The sequence below is a fragment of the Oncorhynchus clarkii genome, chromosome 4 (assembly GCF_045791955.1).
Source record: "Oncorhynchus clarkii lewisi isolate Uvic-CL-2024 chromosome 4, UVic_Ocla_1.0, whole genome shotgun sequence".
NCBI lineage: Eukaryota > Metazoa > Chordata > Actinopteri > Salmoniformes > Salmonidae > Oncorhynchus > Oncorhynchus clarkii.
In genome coordinates this window covers 32,397,040-32,417,183 of record NC_092150.1, presented here as the reverse complement: position 1 = coordinate 32,417,183, position 20,144 = coordinate 32,397,040, and the positions used below count along the sequence as shown (strand labels likewise).

Below are 20,144 nucleotides of genomic sequence, written 5' to 3'. Positions count from 1 at the left end.
TTTCTGAATTTTTCATTCAAATCACTTCCTGAATTGACTGGCTTCAATTCAAATTGAGCCCAACTCTGATGGAAAGATAAGACCATCCTAAAGAATGTCCTAAACATCACAGTGCCAGAAGGCTGCTATTCTATAATCGGAAAACATCCAAGAGCTGACAGAGGCGAGTTAACAATAACACATTGACTCCTCTACTGTAAATATATCCTGTTTGTCAGCGTACGCGTCTCTTCTCTTTCCTGCCTTTTGAATGGGTCTTAGGTCCTGTGGGGTGGTCAGGAGTGGTCAGTGAGTATTCTCGGACACAATGGCCTCTGCTCGGACAGAGAGGGGACTGGCTGGAAGCTGGAATTTCCCCTGTCCGTTTTGTGGTGCACTCGCAATTCGGCTCGCAGGAAGAGAGACACAATCTGTCCGTTAGACGCCAATACCTTCCCCTCCAGCACCCCCATTCTGGTGAACTCTGATCCCTGCTGACCTTTAGTAGGAAGTGTAGTGGTCCCTGAAGTCTGCAGAAGTCTGTAGAACAGAACAGGCCTGTCTGCTGGTTGGCTGACCGTGGATCTGCCTGGCCTGCCATTATGTTGGTGACCCATCTTCATTCATTCCTGATGTGTTCTACACAGAACACAGTAAAATCATTCATAAACAGGATCAGTGGGTTCTGTGCTGAGGACCCCAGCAGCATACACTCTTAGAAAAAAAGGGTTATTTGTAGGGGGATAGGGTTTTAGCTTTTTGGAATACAAGAGTTCTTTGTAAGGCAAAAGGTTCTACCTAGAACCTTTAACATCCTAAGAACATTTTTTGGGGGAAGAAAGCATTATTTGATGATGCAAGAAGGATTCTTTGGAAGGCAAGAAAGGTTCTACATCGAACTATATATCCTATTTCTCAGCATGCTTTATGGCAGGGAGATTTACAGAATTGTTTGTTTTACTGTAATATATGTGTTTTTGCATTGATTGTTTGATACATTTTATGCTACACAAAGATAAATAACAAAGTTTCCTAAACTAATCCAATATATTGCACCCGTTACTGAGATGGTTGTTCCAGTTTGAATACTGAGACTACATCAATCATCTAATCTTCCCTACCCCGGCAGCCTTTTAGAATGCAGGTTGCGGGTGATTAACAATTCCACTTGTTGGATATCCTAACTCTGTCTGGATTCCAATAGTAATTACACATCACTTTGCAAGCCAGCATAATGTGACTTGCAGGCCTGATGTGGCCTGTAAACCAGGAGATTCCTAACACCCCTGTGTTAGGGTAAAACTAGGCCCTCAAAGTAAGGCCTTTTAAAATGAAATGTATTGTCATAAATAATTACATTTTAAAGGGTAATAAGGCTAGTGGAAGTGTTCGTAGAGGTTTCTAGGATGAACCCTCCAAAGATGATAAGCTTCCCGGTAGAACCCTTCATAGACGGTTCTAGGAAGAACCTTTTTAGATTATAAAATTGTTCTTGGTAGAACCCTTCTAGATAGAACCCTCTGAACAGACCAGTACTGTATAGCACAGACCAGTACTGTATTCTCCCCGCCGGTTTAGCCAGCCATGTGTACTGTATGCCTACTATGCTGTTGTTGGCCCCTCTTCACCAATCCATAATGTGTTCTCAGTGGGAAACTGTGAAATCTCTTCATGAATAGAATCAGGGAGTTCTAATGAATTTCCTTAGGTGGGATAATAAAGTTGATCTAATCTAGGTGAGGTCATTACAGAGATGCGTGTCAGATACAGGAAAATGTAGTAGCAGTAGGGTAACGGTAGTGATGGGGGGGGAATCCATACAGTTACATATTGAAATGTTTTTTGAGGACGATATTATATTGATACTTCGACTACTTTAAGTATCGCATTTTTGCTCGGTAACGTTAGCTAGTGCCAGTTTGCTGTGCCTTCGCCAAAACTCCTATATTTTTCATACTACAGCTTGTTCCATCTTCTTTTTAAATAGTGAGCCAACATGTTTTCGGCACCATGACTGATCAAAACAAATTCTCATGTCTCTCGTCTCTCTTTAGCAGACATACAGTTGAAGTCGGAAGTTTACATAGGTTGGAGTCATTAAAACACTCCACAAATTTCTTGTTAACAAACTATAGTTTTGGCAAGTCGGTTAGGACATCTACTTTGTGCATGACACAAGACATTTTTCCAACAATTGTTTACGGACAAATTATTTCACTTATAATTCAATGTATCATAATGTATCATAATTCCAGTGGGTCAGAAGTTTACATACACTAAAATGACTGTCAAATAAAATAAAATAAAATTCATTTATATAGCCCTTCGTACATCAGCTGATATCTCAAAGTGCTGTACAGAAACCCAGCCTAAAACCCCAAACAGCAAGCAATGCAGGTGTAGAAGCACGGTGGCTAGGAAAAACTCCTTAGAAAGGCCAAAACCTAGGAAGAAACCTAGAGAGGAACCAGGCTATGAGGGGTGGCCAGTACTCTTCTGAATGTGCCGGGTGGAGATTATAACAGAACATGGCCAAGATGTTCAAATGTTCATAAATGACCAGCATGGTCAAATAATAGGTCTGGTACAGGTAGCACGTCCAGTGAACAGGTCAGGATTCCATAGCCACAGGCAGAACAGTTGAAACTGGAGCAGCAGCAGGGCCAGGTGGACTGGGGACAGCAAAGAGTCATCATGCCAGGTAGTCCTGAGGCATGGTCCTAGGGCTCAGGTCTTCCGAGAGAGAGAAAGAAAGAGAGAATTAGAGAGAGCATACTTAAATTCACACAGGACACCGGATAAGAGATGAGAAGTACTCCAGGTATAACAAACTGACCCACAGCCGCCCGACACATAAACTACTGCAGCATAAATACTGGAGGCTGAGACAGGAGGGGTCAGGAGACACTGTGGCCCCATCCTATGATACCCCTGGACAGGGCCAAACAGGAAGGATATAACCCCACCCACTTTGCCAAAGCACAGCCCCCACACCACTAGAGGGATATCTTCAACCACCAACTTACCATCCTGAGACAAGGCCGAGTATAGCCCACAAAGATCTCCGCCACGGCACAACCCAAGGGGAGGCACCAACCCAGACAGGAAGATCACATCAGTGACTCAACCCACTCAAGTGACGCACCCCTCCTAGGGACGGCATGAAAGAGCACCAGTAAGCCAGTGACTCAGACCCTGTAATAGGGTTAGAGGCAGAGAATCCCAGTGGAGAGAGGGGAACCGGCCAGGCAGAGACGGCAAGGGCGGTTCGTTGCTCCAGAGCCTTTCCGTTCACCTTCACACTCCTGGGCCAGACTACACTCAATCATATGACCCACTGAAGAAATGAGACTTCAGTAAAGACTTAAAGGTTGAGACCGAGTTTGCGTCTCTCACATGGGTAGGCAGACCATTCCATAAAAATGGAGCTCTAAGGGAGAAAGCCCTGCCTCCAGCTGTTTGCTTAGAAATTCTAGGGACAATTAGGAGGCCTGCGTCTTGTGACCGTAGCGTACGTGTAGGTATGTACGGCAGGACCAAATCAGAGAGATAGGTAGGAGAAAGCCCATGTAATGCTTTGTAGGTTAGCAGTAAAACCTTGAAATCAGCCCTTGCCTTGACAGGAAGCCAGTGTAGGGAGGCTAGCACTGGAGTAATATGATCAAATTTTTTGGTTCTAGTCAGGATTCTTGCAGCCGTATTTAGCACTAACTGAAGTTTATTTAGTGCTTTATCCGGGTAGCCGGAAAGTAGAGCATTGCAGTAGTCTAACCTAGAAGTAACAAAAGCATGGATTATTTCTGCATCATTTTTGCAATGTTACGTAGATGGCAAAAAGCTGTCCTTGAAACAGTCTTGATATGTTCGTCAAAAGAGATCAGGGTCCAGAGTAACGCCGAGGTCTGTGCCTGTAAACAGCTTGGAAAATTCAAGAAAATTATGTCATGGCTTTAGAAGCTTCTGATAGGATAATTGACATAATTTGAGTCAATTGGAGATGTACCTGTGGATGTATTTCAAGGTCTACCTTCAAACCCAGTGCTTCTTCGCTTGACATCATGGGAAAATCAAACGAAATCAGCCAAGACCTCAGAAAAGGAATTGTGGACCTCCACAAGTCTGGTTCATCCTTTCAATTTCCAAACGCTTGAAGGTACCACGTTCATCTGTACAAACAATAGTACGCAAGTATAAACACCATGGGACCACGCAGCCGTCATATCGCTCAGGAAGGAGACGTGTTCTGTTTCCTAGAGATGAACGTACTTTGGTGCAAAAAAGTGCAAATCAATCCCAGAACAACAGCAAAGGACCTTGTAAAGATGCTGGAGGAAACAGATACAAAAGTATCTATATCCACAGTAAAAAAAGTCCTATGTTGACATAACCTGAAAGGCCGCTCAGCAAGGAAGAAGCCACTGCTACCGCCATAAAGAGCCAGACTACGGTTTGCAACTACATATGGGGACAAAGATTGCACTTTTTGGAGAAATGTCCTCTGGTCTGATGAAACAAAAATAGAACTGTTTTGCCATAATGACCATCGTTATGTTTGGAGGATAAAGGAAGCCGAAGAACACCATCCCAACCGTGAAGCATGGGGGTGGCAGCATCATGTTGTGGGGGTGCTTTGCTGCAGGAGGGACTGGTGCACTTCACAAAATAGATGGCATCATGAAGGAAAATTATGTGGATATATTGAAGCAACATCTCATGACATCAGTCAGGAAGTTAAAGCTTGGTCGCAAATGGGTCTTCCAAATGGACAATGACCCCCAAGCATACTTCCAAAGTTGTGGCAAAATGGCTTACGGACAACAAAGTCAAGGTATTGGAGTGGCCATCACAAAACCCTGACCTCAATCCTATAGAAAATGTGTGGGCAGAACTGAAAATGCGTGTGTGAGCAAAGAGGCCTACAAACCTGAGTCCGTTACACCAGCTTTGTCAGGAGGAATGGGTCAAAATTCCCCCAACTTATTGTGAGAAGCTTGTGAAAGGCTACCCAAAACGTTTGACCCAAGTTAAACAATTTAAAGGCAATGCTACCAAATACTAATTGAGTGTATGTAAACTGGGAATGGGTCAGAAATAAAAGCAGAAAAAAATGATTCTCTCTACTATTATTCTGACATTTCACATTCTTAAAATAAAGTGGTGATCCTAACTGACCTAAAACAGGGAATTTTTACTTGGATCAAATGTCAGGAATTGTGGAAACTAAGGTGTATGTAAACTTCCAACTTCAACTGGTATAGTGAGCAATATGTTTGGAACATCAAATGGCAATAAAATTGCATTATTGATTTGCAATACATATAGAATCGTGAGAATCTCAATACATTTCGTATCGGCATCTAAGTATTGTGATAATACTCTATCGTGAGGTCTGTGGCAATTCCCAGCCCTAGGCATCAGGCAGTCGTTTTACAGCTGTCTCCTGATAAGTGCACATTGGATTAGTGTGGAAAACTCCACTGAGGTATATTTCAGTTCATATAAATATACATACGAACAACAACTTACAGACGCACACAAACAATGACTTAATCTCATCTGCCCAGACCTGCATGCTCACACCCCCATCCCTAATGCCTGCATTACTGTTTGCCACTTGGCCTTAAATTGTACCAATTCGTTTTTTTGTCGCCCATGCTATTTCTTTATTTAAATAATAAATCATTTGATTTTTCCATTGTGTTAATGATTGCGGATTGATTGATTTCCATGTTTTTAGTAGACATTTTTCAAGATGAGTGATGAAAAGACAATCCTCCAGTGCATTGGGCATCTCACTACACCTCCATGTCTTGAAATATGCAGATAGATGGATTAAAAGTAAGTTTACATTGTAATACTTCTGACAGCCAACTTTCTAGCTCCGCCCATAACTTTTGGACTTTATAGCCGGGGTGTTCATTTCTACAGCTCGTTGGAGCGATCAGGTGTTAGGCGTGATTTACCTTATCTTCATCACGCTTGTTTATACTAACACCTCTTTAAAATGTCCACCTCATAACACTTTTATGAGTTTCCTATAGAGACCCACCAAAATAAACCCAAGCCTTAGATTGGTCTGTGGCCCAAAGATAGCTGGGGTCAGAAGTTGAACTTCTTTAGGGAAACAGGTGTATGGAATGTAGTTCTATTAGGAGAGTAAAGCCCTTTTAGAAGTGATTTTTTTTTTAAACTGCAGGCATGTGGTTTTAATATTGGTGTTATAGCTAGTGGTTCCTCTGTTGGATCATAACAGGCAGAGAGGATTAGGGTTGCGTCCCAAATGGCACTCTATCCTATACAGTGCTCTACTTTTGATGAGGTCCATATAGCTATGGTCAAAAGTAGTGCACTATATAGGGAATAGGGTACTATTTGGGATGTACCCCTATTCTATTCTGCTGTAGTCTTGGAAACTATTGACTTGTAAGACCAACATATCCCTACATGGAAACATTGGCATAGTCAAGGTTACTCCAAGAATATATATTTTCTTAAAATATCTGCGGCAGAATATTTTTTTAAACCAGTGAATGATGAAACATCAAATATACCCACACATATCCCCTCGGGAGGTGAAGGACAATGTTAAATACAGGTTTGTTCACATTAAATGCCAAAACCACAAAATAAGTATCTACACTGTCTCACCCACTCACAAAACATTAACCTTGGTCTGTGGAGACCCCATTTGGCTAAATCCTTTAAATGAAACTCTATGATGACTGAAGCATTCTCCTGATGGCTCAAAACTGACCTTTTCAACAGACTAGGCATGAGAACACATTCTAATCAGGTAGCAGTGTGAACTGTGGTTTCCGTTATCAGACTCTGCAGATAGGACTGCTAGCTCCTACTTTGATATTCCCAATAACTGGTATAGACGTTCACAAGTAGACCCAGGGAGGGCCTGGAGGGTCTAGTGGAGGGTCTACTCTCAAGTTTTCTTTATCATTACGTTGTGTTAGCAACCACAGGGAAAGGGACATTTATTTAATAAAAATGTTAAATAAGAGATATTTGAACATAAACTGAAACAGCTATGAGAAAGTTGTTTATTACACAAGATCTCACTTCGGTATTCAATGTTTGTCCCGGGGGAGGATAATCGTCTATGGGTGTTCAATGTTTGTCCCGGGGGAGGATAATCGTCTATGGGTGAAGTAAAAGTAGGTAAGGATTAAGGTTGTTAAAACAGCATTCATTCCAACTGGTTATGGTTTGGGTTAAGGTTCAAACAGAAAAAAATCTAATGAGTGCCTTGCACGGGGATTGAACCCTCGATCCTCAGAGCCGAAGCGCGCGGTTTATGCCCTTCCTCTAGCCCCATCCACAACGCCCAAGCCGCGAGCCTACAGGATGGTAATATGTGCTCACATTGCCCATTTTGGACGGTATTGAAGGCATCTCCCGATGTCCTAGGGACCTGGACAAAACGTTGAATACTGAAGTCTATCGTCCAGTAGGCTGGTGTGATCTCGCTGGTTTATTAAAGCAATGAGAGTGTCTTCAGTACAGTAGTGCATCCTGTTTATACAGGATGTGATAAGTACTAACCCCAGTATCCCTCTATTTTAGGACATGGTACGGTAGGAATTTGGCTGCGTCCCAAATGGTACCCTATTCCCTAAATAGTGCACTACTTTTGAACAGAGATCTGTTGCCATTTGGGATGCAGATGTGGAGCAAGACTGCTGTTATAATGTTATAAAAGAGGAGCTGTGATCTTGCGGCCTGTGTTGGGATAGATCTCACCAAACGTTAAGGAGGTTGCCCCCGGAGACAGGGAGTGGGAGTTACCCGGGCTCTGAATGGAATGTGTGATGGAACAGGGTCAATAGACTGTTGCTTCACTTCAATGACAAGTGATGTCACCATATGAGACACTTCTCAATCTGGCCAGATGGTTCACAACATCACATTTGATTTATATAGCCTATTTGGATGGCTCATCATGAGATTTATAGATGCGTTTGTTTATAAGCTTTTTGTTTGTTCAAACTCTGTGAGAGTATGGTGGAACGCCAAGTATGTTTTTAGGGGTGAATAATAACTTTCATTTCTGTTGAATTTTCACTTAGGGTGTTTTCATACTTGGTCCCTTTCAGACAATTTTTGAGAACTTAGCGCAGTTTGCTGAATTCTTTTTGTGCAGTGTGAACACTCCAAAACATAGAGGCAATCTCGAGAGGTAGTCTAAGTGTGGTTCGCGCGAATTCTGCGTTTCGGGTCCCCTTTTTAGGGCAATGCGAACACAAAGCTCCCCATGTTCACTTGCCATTATCCCCGCACCACACACTAGACTACTGCAACACCGTTTCCCATGCCATAACTCCTCACATTGGTACCACAAAAGACAGAAGAAGCAATTTTGCAGGAAAAAAGGGCTGTTTTTGGATATTGATTAGCGATTGTCAAGAATGTGTGATGTTTAGTTCGGATTATTTGTTTGCCATTTTTTGATGTATAGGTTAAGAGAGCTTCATAAACTGTTCATTCGATTGTGGGATTTGAATAGTGGGAGAAGACAACATATAGTGTTCAGAATTTTGTAGGGTACAAAATCAATTCTAGCTCTTAAAGGGGCAGTAGCCTACATGGGTGTTAAATTTTCAATTACAGAATTATTTAATCTGCTGTTATTATTCTGCTATTTATTATTTTACCAATAATATTTACATGTTAATAGTGTCTTCTCATTAAAACAATTATGTCTCATATTTTAACTAAATGCAATCTATTAGTTTCAAAATGTAAGTAGGTACAGTTAAAGTCGGAAGTTTACATACACCTTAGCCGAATACATTTAAACTCAGTTTTTCACAATTCCTTACATTTGATCCTAGTAAAAATTCCCTGTCTTAGGTCAGTTAGGATCGCCACTTTATTTTAAGAATGTGAAATGTCAGAATAATAGTAGAGAGAATTATTTATTTCAGCTTTTATTTATTTCATCACATTCCCAGAAGGTCAGAAGTTTACATACTCTCAATTAGTATTTGGTAGCATTGCCTTTAAATTGTTTAACTTGGGTCAAACGTTTCGGGTTGCCTTCCACAAGCTTCCCACAGTATGTTAGGTGAATTTTGGCCCATTCCTCCTGACAGAGCTGGTGTAACGGAGTCAGGTTTGTAGGCCTCCTTGCTCGCCCACACATTTTCTATAGGATTGAGGTCAAGGCTTTGTGATGGCCACTCCAATACCTTGACTCTGTTGTCCTTAAGCCATTTTGCCACAACTTTGGAAGTATGCTTGGGGGTCATTGTCCATTTGGAAGACCCATTTGCGACCAAGCTTTAACTTCCTGACTGATGTCTAGAGATATTGCTTCAATATATCTACATAATTTCCCTACCTCATATTGCCATCTATTTTGTGAAGTGCACCAGCCTTTCCTGTAGCAAAGCACCCCAACAACATGATGCTGCCACCCCCGTGCTTCACGGTTGAGATGGTGTTCTTCGGCTTGCAAGCCAACCCCTTTTTCCTCCAAACATAACGATGGTCATTATGGCCAAACAGTTCTATTTTTGTTTCATCAGACAAGAGGACATTTCTCCAAAAAGCACGATCTTTGTCCCCATGTGCAGTTGCAAACCGTAGTCTGGCTTTTTTATGGTGGTTTTGGAGCAGTTGCTTCTTCCTTGCTGAGCGGCCTTTCAGGTTATGTCGATATAGGACTCATTTTACTGTGGATATAGATACTTTTGTACTTGTTTCCGCCATCATCTTCACAAGGTCCTTTGCTGTTGTTCTAGGATTGATTTGCACTTTTCGCACCAAAGTACGTTCATCTCTAGGAGACAGAACGTGTCTCCTTCCTGAGCGGTATGGCTGCTGCGTGGTCCCATGGTGTTTAAACTTGCGTACTATTGTTTGTACAGATGAACGTGGTACCTTCAGGCATTTGGAAATTGCTCCCAAGAATGAATCAGACTTGTGGATGTCCACAATTTTTTTTCTGAGGTCTTGGTTGATTTCTTTTAATTTTCCCATGATGTCAAGCAAAGAAGCACTAGGTTTGAAGGTAGGCCTTGAAATACATCTGCAGGTACACCTCCAATTGATTGAAATGACGTCAATTAGCCTATCAGAAGCTTGGCATAATTTTCTGGAATTTTCAAGCTGTTTACAGGCACAGTCAACTTAGTGTATGTAAACTTCTGACCCACTGGAATTGTGATACAGTGAAATAATCTGTCTGTAATGGTTTGTTGGAAAAATAACTTGTGTCATGCACAAATTAGATGTCCTAACCGACTTGCCAAAACTATAGTTTGTTAACAAGACATTTGTGGAGTGGTTGAAAAACTAGTTTTAATGACTCCAACCTAAGTGTAAGTAAACTTCCGATTACAACTCCTATATCTACAGTAGCTGTCCTATAACATATTCTGATGGAATGGCTTTTCCCTGCACTTTGTAAAAACCCAGAGTGCATTGAGTGAATATTGGGAAAATATCTTGGTTCCTTTCTAAGCATAGCAATGTAGAGGACTCGGACCACAAAATAGGTGAAGTGAACTGGCAAAAGAGTTGAGACCCCATTCAAAGGCAAGTGCAGTGTGAATACAAAAATGTATTATTTTTTTTTTTTTGGGGGGGGGGGGGGGGTTGCCCCAGAATTCACTTTAAAGAGCACTAAGATAAATTATTTTAAAGAGGACTATATGTGAAAACACCCTTAGTCTCTTATTGATATCAATGCATGACTAAGTGACAATTCAAATTATGATTTACCCCTTAGTCCTACTATGAGGCGAACTGACTTTGTTATTGACATTTTCTTAGAGAATGGCCACAGAGAAGATACGTTAAAGAGAGCTGAGGCCTTTCTTGTTTGAAAGCCCATGCAGGGTTCTGTGTGTATATGGACTGTGTTTAGCTGGAGCTCTTTGGCAACGCTGCTCTGTCAAACATTAGAGCAGAGAGAGAGAGACGAGGGGTCTGAAAGAGGGAACCAGACAGGCTGTGGGCCCAGAGCCACGCAACACACACACACACATACACCAGGGGAGGCTCCTCAGAGGAGGAAGGGGAGGAACCTCTTCCTCAGTGAATTTCAGAACATTAAAATAGTAAACATTAAACATTTTGCAGCATGAACTGACATGGTTTCCACCCAATTCAAAGGATTAGAGAATGAATCTAGTACTAAAAGCATAAGCTACAGCTAGCTAGCACTGCAGTGCATGAAATGTGGTGAGTAGTTGACTCAGAGGGAGAAAGACAAATCAGTGGTTCCGCCTTTAAAAGTTGTCACACTGCAGCACACCTTGCGGGCTGCAGCATTCTGTGGCACGTTATTTAATAGTCAATCATTTTTTCTGTTAATGCAAGGTAGTGCTAGTTTGACCACCAGGGGGCATATTTGAGAAGCATTTGAGAAATTCTCTGGTGTTGCCAGAAGACTAAAACCTTTTTTGTGATAACATAGTATATAGGATAGATTTTAAGAAATGTGGCTTAATTAATTTGATTAATATTATGGTGTTTCTATTCCTTGAAAAACAAAAAATGAAACCCTCAGGGTTTCCGTTAGGATGGAATGGAAAATATGGCGCTGTACAACGTGACGGTTGGGAGTAGGCTACAGCATAAGAGGATTGGGGATTCTAAATTGTTTGCCTTCATTAGACAACTTTGTTCCAATAGTTCTGTAAATCAGTGATATTTATTCCCATAGTAATATGGATCCATAGCTAAATCATCATCTGTATTTTGAGAGAATTTGTATCATTCTTTTATTATCGAAAGCATAATGCATTATGGGGCGGCAGGTAGCCTAGTGGACTTGTAACCGAGGGTTTGCTAGATCGAATCCCCGAGCTGACAAGGTAAAAATCTGTCGCTCTGCCCCTGAACAAGGCAGTTAACCCACTGTTCCTAGGCAGTCATTGAAAATAAGAATTAGTTCTTAACTGACTTGCCTAGTTAAATAAAGGTTAACATTTTTTAAATAAAGATGTTGATAAAGAAATAATCACAGTCAGAAGACAGTTGAAGACACTTGCTTGCGTGGAATTATGGAAAGGCTCAGTAAGAAATGCTTTATATATATAATATATATATATATTATGACCAGAGAAAGTTAAGTACTGCAGTGCATCACCTCCTCATGGACTGCACCAGATTTGCCAGTTCTTGCTGTGAGATGTTACCCCACTCTTCCACCAAGGCAACTGCAAGTTCCCAGACATTTCTGGGGGGAATGGCCATAGCCCTCACCCTCCAATCCAACAGGTCCCAGACGGGATCCCGGCTCATCGCTGGCCATGGCAGACCACTGACATTCCTGTCTTGCACAGAACGAGCAACATGGCAGGTGTTATTGTCATGCTGGAGGGTCATGTCAGGATGAGCCTGCAGGAAGGGTACCACATGAGGGAGGAGGATGTCTTCCCAGTAACGCACAGCGTTGAGATTGCCCGCATTGACAACAAGCTCAGTCCGATGATGCTGTGACACACCGCCCCAGACCATGACGGACCCTCCAACTCCAAATCGATCATAAGCTCATTCCTTCGAATGATTAACGCAAATCCGACCGTCACCCTTGGTGAGAGAAAAAAACGCGACTCGTCAGTGAAGAGCACTTTTTGCCGGTCCTGTCTGGTCCAGCGACGGTGGGTTTGTGCCCATATGAGACGTTGTTGCCTGTGATGTCTGGTGAGGACCTGCCTTACAACAGGCCTACAAGCCCTCAGTCCAGCCTCTCTCAGCCTATTGCTGACAATCTGAGCACTGATGGAGGGATTGTGCCTTTCTGGTGTAACTCGGGCAGCTGTTGTTTCCATCCTGTACCTATCCCACAGGTGTGATGTTCGGATGTACCGATCCTGTGCAGGTGTTGTTACACGTGGTCTGCCACTGTGAGGACGATCAGCTGTCCGTCCTGTCTCCCTGTAGCGCTGTCTTAGGCGTCTCACAGTACAGACATTGCAATCTATTGCCCTGGCCACATCTGCAGTCCTCATGCCTCTTTGCAGCATGCCTAAGACACGTTCACACAGATGAGCAGGGACCATGGGCATCTTTCTTTTGGTGTTTTTCAGAGTCAGTAGAAAGGCCTCTTTAGTGTCCTAAGTTTTCATAACTGTGACCTTATTTGCCTTCCGTCTGTAAACTGTTAATGTCTTAACGACCGTTCCACAGGTGCATGTTCATTAATTGTTTATGGTTCATTGAACAAGCATGGGAAACCCTGTTTAAACCTTATACAATGAAGATCTGTGAAGTTATTTAGCTTTTTAAGAATCATCTTTGAAAGACAGGGTCCTGAAAAGGGGACATTTCTTTTTTTGCTGAGTTTATATTTCATTGTATATATATTTTTCACTTAGCTAGCGTCAAATGCAGCTAGCTAGTTTTGCCTACTCAAACACCCGGATCAAGCAGAGAGGGATGCTATGTTAGCTAGCTGGATATGGCTATTCAACACTGGAACTTTTCCAAGTCAAGGAGGTTTTATCAATTTATTGCCACCGGGGCCCGCCGATGTAACTGCTAGACTGCTTGCTGCTGACTGTACACTGCACTGCGTGATTGTAGCGGGTTTACTAATGTGTTAGTTATAGTAAATAACAGTATGTAACAACGATGTAGACTGTATAGCGGTTAGCAGTCATGATATGAAGGTTTGGCATGGAAAGGTTTTTTCCCCTGGTCACAGACAGCTGATGTGTTGTGCACTGGTCCACAAACGAAAGGAAAAGGTGAGAGGAGGAGAGCACGTAGATAGATGTGAGAAGGAATGATATATACAACGAGCTGTTTGTATGTGGCTGCTATGAAAGTGAACTGTGTTTGCGTGTGATTAGGAGTTTATTCATTGCTCCGATTCTGTTGAAAAACGCTTCTTAAATGGAAGCAAACGGAATGAAACGGAGATAAACGTACTTCAATTTGTCCAATAAGCTCTTCTTTGCAACTGTTGGACTAATGATTACACACTAGGTCTGCTAGATGCTGGCAAGAGTGAGCAAGATGGTATTGAAAGTGTCACTCCCTGTCACCTTGATTACTAAAAATAATCTCGACCTGTGCACCTACGTTGTACGTTTTCATTCATTTGGCTAGATTGTAGCAACCTCCTGTTGGGTACAAGGAAAATTCCAGTATCATGTAGTAGCCTAAACCTATCAATGTTACATTGAGCTGGGGGAATGGAAATGATTGACAGTCAACCAATTTGCTGTAATAGAAATAAAGCCACGTTCATCAAAAAAAAAAAATCTTCCCTCATCTTAAATGACACCGATTGCCACTGACACACACACACACATGCAAAACATAAATTACAGTAATACCCAAACACAGAACCACTTCAGAAACCAACAAAGATCAATATGGTAGCTGTAGCCTGCGTCCCAAATGACACACTATTCACTTTATAGCAGTGGTCACCAACCGGTCAATTGCTATCGGTCAAGGCATTCCTAGTCGATCACCAAACACTTCTGTAAAAAAAAATATTAATGTAAAAAAAAAAAAAGATAAAGCCTTGCGTTCCATTTATTTTTATTTGTTTCACACTGTTGGCAGTAGGTGCTCTTGATTCAGCAGCCCTAGCGCCGGAAAGGCAGTGTTCCCATCATGTGTCTGAAAGTAGAACGCCGCCTACCCGACAGCCCCTGAGAGCAAATCAAGTGCTCTTATAGGACTACCACTGGCCAATTGCTCAGATTACCGTGTCTGCACAGTTTCTTCAAGCTATAGACTGAAAAAATAAGCTTTGAACGCACAGCAAAGTTGATACCTTTTAAAACCATGACTAGAGAGAGACTCAACGAGTACAGCAAAGAGCTGCTGTTTTTATGATTAAGTTCATGTTTAAGTTGTTATTCAGCAATGTCAACACTTTGTTCAACACTTTTTTTATAAGCCATAAAATGTCTATTCTGCCTACTTCCACTCACGCTACAACCAGCACTGCAGCTGCAATGAATGAGTGTAGCAAAGTGTTCCAATGAGCTTGTTATTATTAGCGGCTTGTGACTTTTTAAATATCGAAGAATATTTAACTTTCTCTGGTCATAGGAGTAAAGCAGTACGGCTTGAGTTTTGGCATCAGCTGGAAGACTGTCCCCCTTTCTCAGCGGAGGGAGAGCGGAGGGACGGTGAGTTGGGTGAGAGGCAGCCTCACAGCTGCTCCCCCCTTCTCTGACTGACCATCAGATGCAGGCCATCAGTCCAGTAAACACATTTTAAGCAAATGATTATGCTCACTCAGCAGTGCCTCAAGTAACACAACACATGATCTATTACCAGTGTAATCATATACCTACATTTTTGTTACATTTTATTTCAAATTGGTCTGAGAATAACAACATAGGCTGGGCAATTCAAGCGTAGCTAATATGCAGTGATAATGTATTGGACCTATAGCTAGGTGCACTAACCTCATTGCTACAGAATTGTTAATTGGTGAATTGGTTAATGTTTCATAGGCTTATATTTTATAAGTCATGTTTAAGACACATCTGAGTGGTAGATCTCGGCTTGCTTTTTGACTCAGAAAGTGATCTTGACTCAGAAAAGGTTGGTGGCTACTGCTTTATAGTGTACCATTTCTCACCAGGACGAATCCTCTATGGTCCTCACTAAGCTATGCAGGAAGGAAGACAGCTCAGCTTGCAAACAAACAACGGACGGAGTGCATTTTAATACCAGAAGCACAGTGTGCCAGATATGTAAAACAAACACAGGGCTTTTTTCAGATGCCTTCAGTTTCCAGTCAGACAAGCTTTCCAAACAAATGGAAGCATTTTTATTTGCCTCCTAACTTTCTGTCTCCAGCTCTGTAGCCCAGAAATCTACAAGCGGGAATGCTCATTTAAACACAGAACAATAAACAAGTCAGTGATTTGAGATCCAGGCAGAAGGCCTCTGTCTCATGTTTATTCTGCTACATCTGCTAAAGCTCTGCTAATTGCTTGCAGATAACAGAGGGGAGAGCTGGATTGAGATACCTCAATTCAGTTCTTTCCATTAGAGACACTCCGCTTTGATTGGCTGACTTAAAGAAGTTGAGTCGTTGTGTGTTAGGCGACTGTTGCTTTCACTTAACAACAACTCCCAGTGAAGTGATGGTCACCACATGGGACAACCAGTATCACTGGGAGAACTAAGGAGATTCGTTTAAACATCAGTCTTACCAGATTGAGCCTGTGGCCTCTAGATAACAAGACATCTTGAATAAATGGCAGTGGCACAGAAGAACATAGCTGAAATGTGTATAATTGTGATGTATTGCATCAACCCTTATCTCTCTCTTTCCCTCTCTCCCCCTTCCCTCCCTCACGCAATCTTCTCTCTCTGTTTTTTTTTTTTTACTTCTCTCTCTATTTTTTTGCTCTTCCTCCCCTTTCTCCCCCACCCCTCTCCCTCTCTCTCTTGCCAACCCTTCCCCCTCCATATCCAGGTGATACAGCTGGCCGACAGCAGACCCAGAAGCCCCAGCCCCCAGCCTCAGAGAACAGCAGTGCGGCCCACAGTATTGGCAGCACACAAAGCACGCCCTGTTCCAGCAGCAGCACAGCGTAGCCTTGGGGCCAGTCCGGGGCCAGCGGAGAAGGAGAGCCCCCCACCCCTCTGCAGGGCCACAGGAAGGGCCACACGGGTCACAGGGAACTGGGTTTGCTAACATTTGTTTCCCCGCTCAATGAAAGGAATTATTTTGGGATGCTTTGTGAAAACAAAGAAGAAGAATTTATTAAAAAAGAAGACAAACAAAAGGATTTTGTAAGAAAGCCTGATGTTGCTGGTTAAATTCGATGTGTACCATTTTATTTCAACACAAGTCGTTAAGATTTTGTGACAGAGCTACTGTACTGGAAGGACTGGTCTGAAGGGGAAATAGTACTAATACCACAGAAAGGCAACAAGGCCTCACATCTCTAGAGCGATAGAACTCTAGCTACGGACAAGAAACAACTGTTAGTGAAATACCAGACTTTTTTTCTTATCCAAATGCTGCTTTTTCTGCAACCACAACAGAGAATTTTGTTTTGACCTTAAATGTCTAGTTGAAGCTGTAAACAAGCTAGTGTACACCAATAGCACTGGAGACCGTAAAGCTGCCTGTCTGCACACACCATCTGTGGGTGTTAGCAAGACTAGTGAGCGGAACAACATGGCTGTCAACCAGAGTGTTAACCCCTATCAATATGCTATAGAAATAATAGATGCTACCTCCTATCCACATGTTATAGGAGATAGTCAAATCAACGAGTTGAATCAGAGAGCAATAGTGTGAGAAGGAGCCTCTCGGCAGTCTCTTTTCCCCTCAAAGCCAGATAGAGTAAAGCATCCTGCCATGTGCTATTAATCACTTGGAATCTGAAAGGACTTAATAACCAAGCAAGATATATACATAGATAGATAGATACCAAGAAATGTGAAAGACAAAAGTAATGTGAAAGATATCTTGATAAACCCTGTTTGCAAGCCAGCTAGTCATGACAATCGGTCAGGACTTTGGCAACACATCCGTCTAAACATACTGTTGTGACAACATCGATGACAAAGTATCAGCGGTGTGCATTTGGTCATATTGAGTGATGATTGCTTTGCAGTCCTTCGTCTCAAGTTTGATTGGTGTTACACAGCTTGGCTTTCGGCAGTATGGGTTTCTCATATACTATATAAAAACAGCCATTGTAAAGCTATATATATATTTTTGCAACTATTGTAAATAATCTAAAATGTTATAAGGAGAAAGTCAAAATATAATGTGCAAGATTGTGTGCATTCGAAGCCTTATGTTGTTAAATAAGACATGGTAAAGTGGCTATGTTTGGCCAGTATTCCCATATATACTATAATGTTTTATGTTTTTATCCACTGTGAGTGAGGTAACTAAAATGCTACTTGCTGCAGTGTTGGATCATAAATATATATACAGTATTGTAATTGGGCATTACATTTGGAGCACAGTAATTGGGCATTACATTTAAACCACAAAAACAACGTGCCATTCGATCTGGGTTCGACACCACTAGGCCTTCAGCTGTTTTCATTCTGATTGTACATAATAATGTTGTACACAATTTCATACCAACATTTACATTTTTCACAGCAAATAATTGAGAACCTGATATAGTTGAGATTGTGGAATGAAAATATAAGCCAAAATAGTCATTGTCTGGTTTTGTTCAGTAAATCATACTCAGATTCTCAGCTTTCAAGTATATTTTCTGTATGTGGTAAATACATTGTCAATCTTACTCACCAGGGCATGAAATAGTTCAATGTTGCAATATACTGGCGCCATCTTGTCATCTTAATGGTGTACTTGTTCCGACAAACATTCCACATCCTGATTATTTACGCCCTGGTGTCATGTTCAACATGTATTGTTTCTCTCTGTGTTTATAGACATATTTATTTTATTTTACCTTTATTTAACTAGGCAAGTCAGTTAAGAACAAATTCTTATTTTCAATGACGGCCTAGGAACAGTGGGTTAACTGCCTAGTTCAGGTGCAGAACGACAGATTTTTACCTTGTCGGCTCGGGGGTTCGATTTTTCAACTTTTCGGTCACTAGTCCAACGCTCTAACCACTAGGTTACCTGCCGCCCCAGTATGGGCACTTAGATGTACATGATTGTGTACATAATTGTACTACTATGGCTGACCCTGTAAAACAACACATTTCACTGCACATATTCGGTGTATGTGACAACACAACATGTTTGTTTTTTTATGTCATGTGCCATGCTAATGCAAAGCCAAAAGAGTTCCACCGTCATAGAATCCATGAATGTTCTCTGGTGTGCCTTTACTTTTAGTAGTTGGGGGGTTTGAATAGAAATATCTTTTTTTAGGAGAAAAGGGATGGTTTGTACTAATTTTACTTTGTGGTTGGGCGTGTAAAAGAAAACCCAATACATTAAGTAAACGTAATTTGCGTTAGATCCTACTTTTATGTGTTAAGTGTTTTATCGCAAAGCTTTGAGCCTGTGTTGTATGTAAACATGTGTAGCTGTCTCCACAGAAGAAAACAGAGTATAAATATATTTGTGGATAAAATTATATATATTTGAAAGTATTTACCTAGAGACAATCTATTGTTGACTCTTTCAGTACTGTGAATTTTTTTGTGTCGTGCTCTTTCTATTTTTCATAAATGTACATACAGTGCATTTGAAAAGTATTCAGACCCCTTCCCTTTTTTCACAATATGTTACTTTACAACTTTATTCTAAAATGTATTAGATATATTTTTCCCTTATCAATCTACACACAATACCCCATTATGACAAAGCGGAAATATGTTTTTAGAATTTATTGAAAATGTATAAAAAAATATGTATTCAGGCCCTTTGCTATGAGACTCGAAAATGAAGCTCAGGGGCACCCTGTTTCCATTGATCATCCTTCAGATGTTTCTACATCTTGATTGGAGTCCACCTGTGGTAAATTCAATTGATTGGACATGATCTGGAAAGGCACACACCTGTCTATATAAGGTCCCACAGTTGACAGTGCATGACAGAGCAAAAAACAAGTCATGAGGTCGAAGGAGCTCCGAGACAGGATTGTGTTGAGGCACAGATCTGGGGAAGGGTACCAAAACATTTCTGCAGCATTGAAGGTCCATCATTCTTAAATGGAATAAGTTTAGAACCACCAGGACTCTTCTTAGATCTGGCCGACAGGCCAAACTGAGCAATCGGGGGAGAAGGGCTCTAGAGCTCTAGAGTTCCTCTGTGAAGATGGGGGATCCTTCCAGAAGGACAACCATCTCTGCAACACTCCACCAATCAGGCCTTTATGGTAGAGTGGCCAGACGGAAGCCAGTCCTCAGTGAAAGGCACATGACAGCCTGCTTGGAATTTGCCAAAAGGCCAAAAGAAACAAGATTCTTTGGACTGATGAAACCAAGATTGAACTCTTTGGCCTGAATGTCAAGCATCATGTCTGGAGGAAACCTGGCACCATCCCTACGGTGATGCATGGTGGTGGCAGCATCATGCTGTGGGGATGTTTTTCAGAGGCAGGGACTATGAAACTAGTCAGGATCAAGGGAAAGATGAACGGAGCAAAGTACAAAGTGATCCTTGTTTAAAGTCTGCTCCAGAGCGTTCAGGACCTCAGACAGGCGAACGTTCCCCTTCCAACAGGACAACGACCCTAAGCACACAGCCAAGACAACGCAGGACT

General features: G+C 41.8%; 1 protein-coding gene across 1 annotated transcript in view; it reads left to right on the top strand.

Moving 5' to 3' along the window:
- The window catches only part of LOC139406729 (transforming growth factor, beta receptor III), a 131,685-nt gene extending 112,398 nt beyond the window's left edge, over positions 1 to 19,287 (top strand). The window contains exon 17 of the mRNA XM_071149700.1: positions 16,400 to 19,287. Within this exon, the coding sequence (XP_071005801.1) occupies positions 16,400 to 16,521 (122 nt within the window). The 3' untranslated portion in view covers positions 16,522 to 19,287. The remainder of the gene's footprint in view (positions 1 to 16,399) is intronic.
- Positions 19,288 to 20,144: the final 857 nt, after the last annotated feature.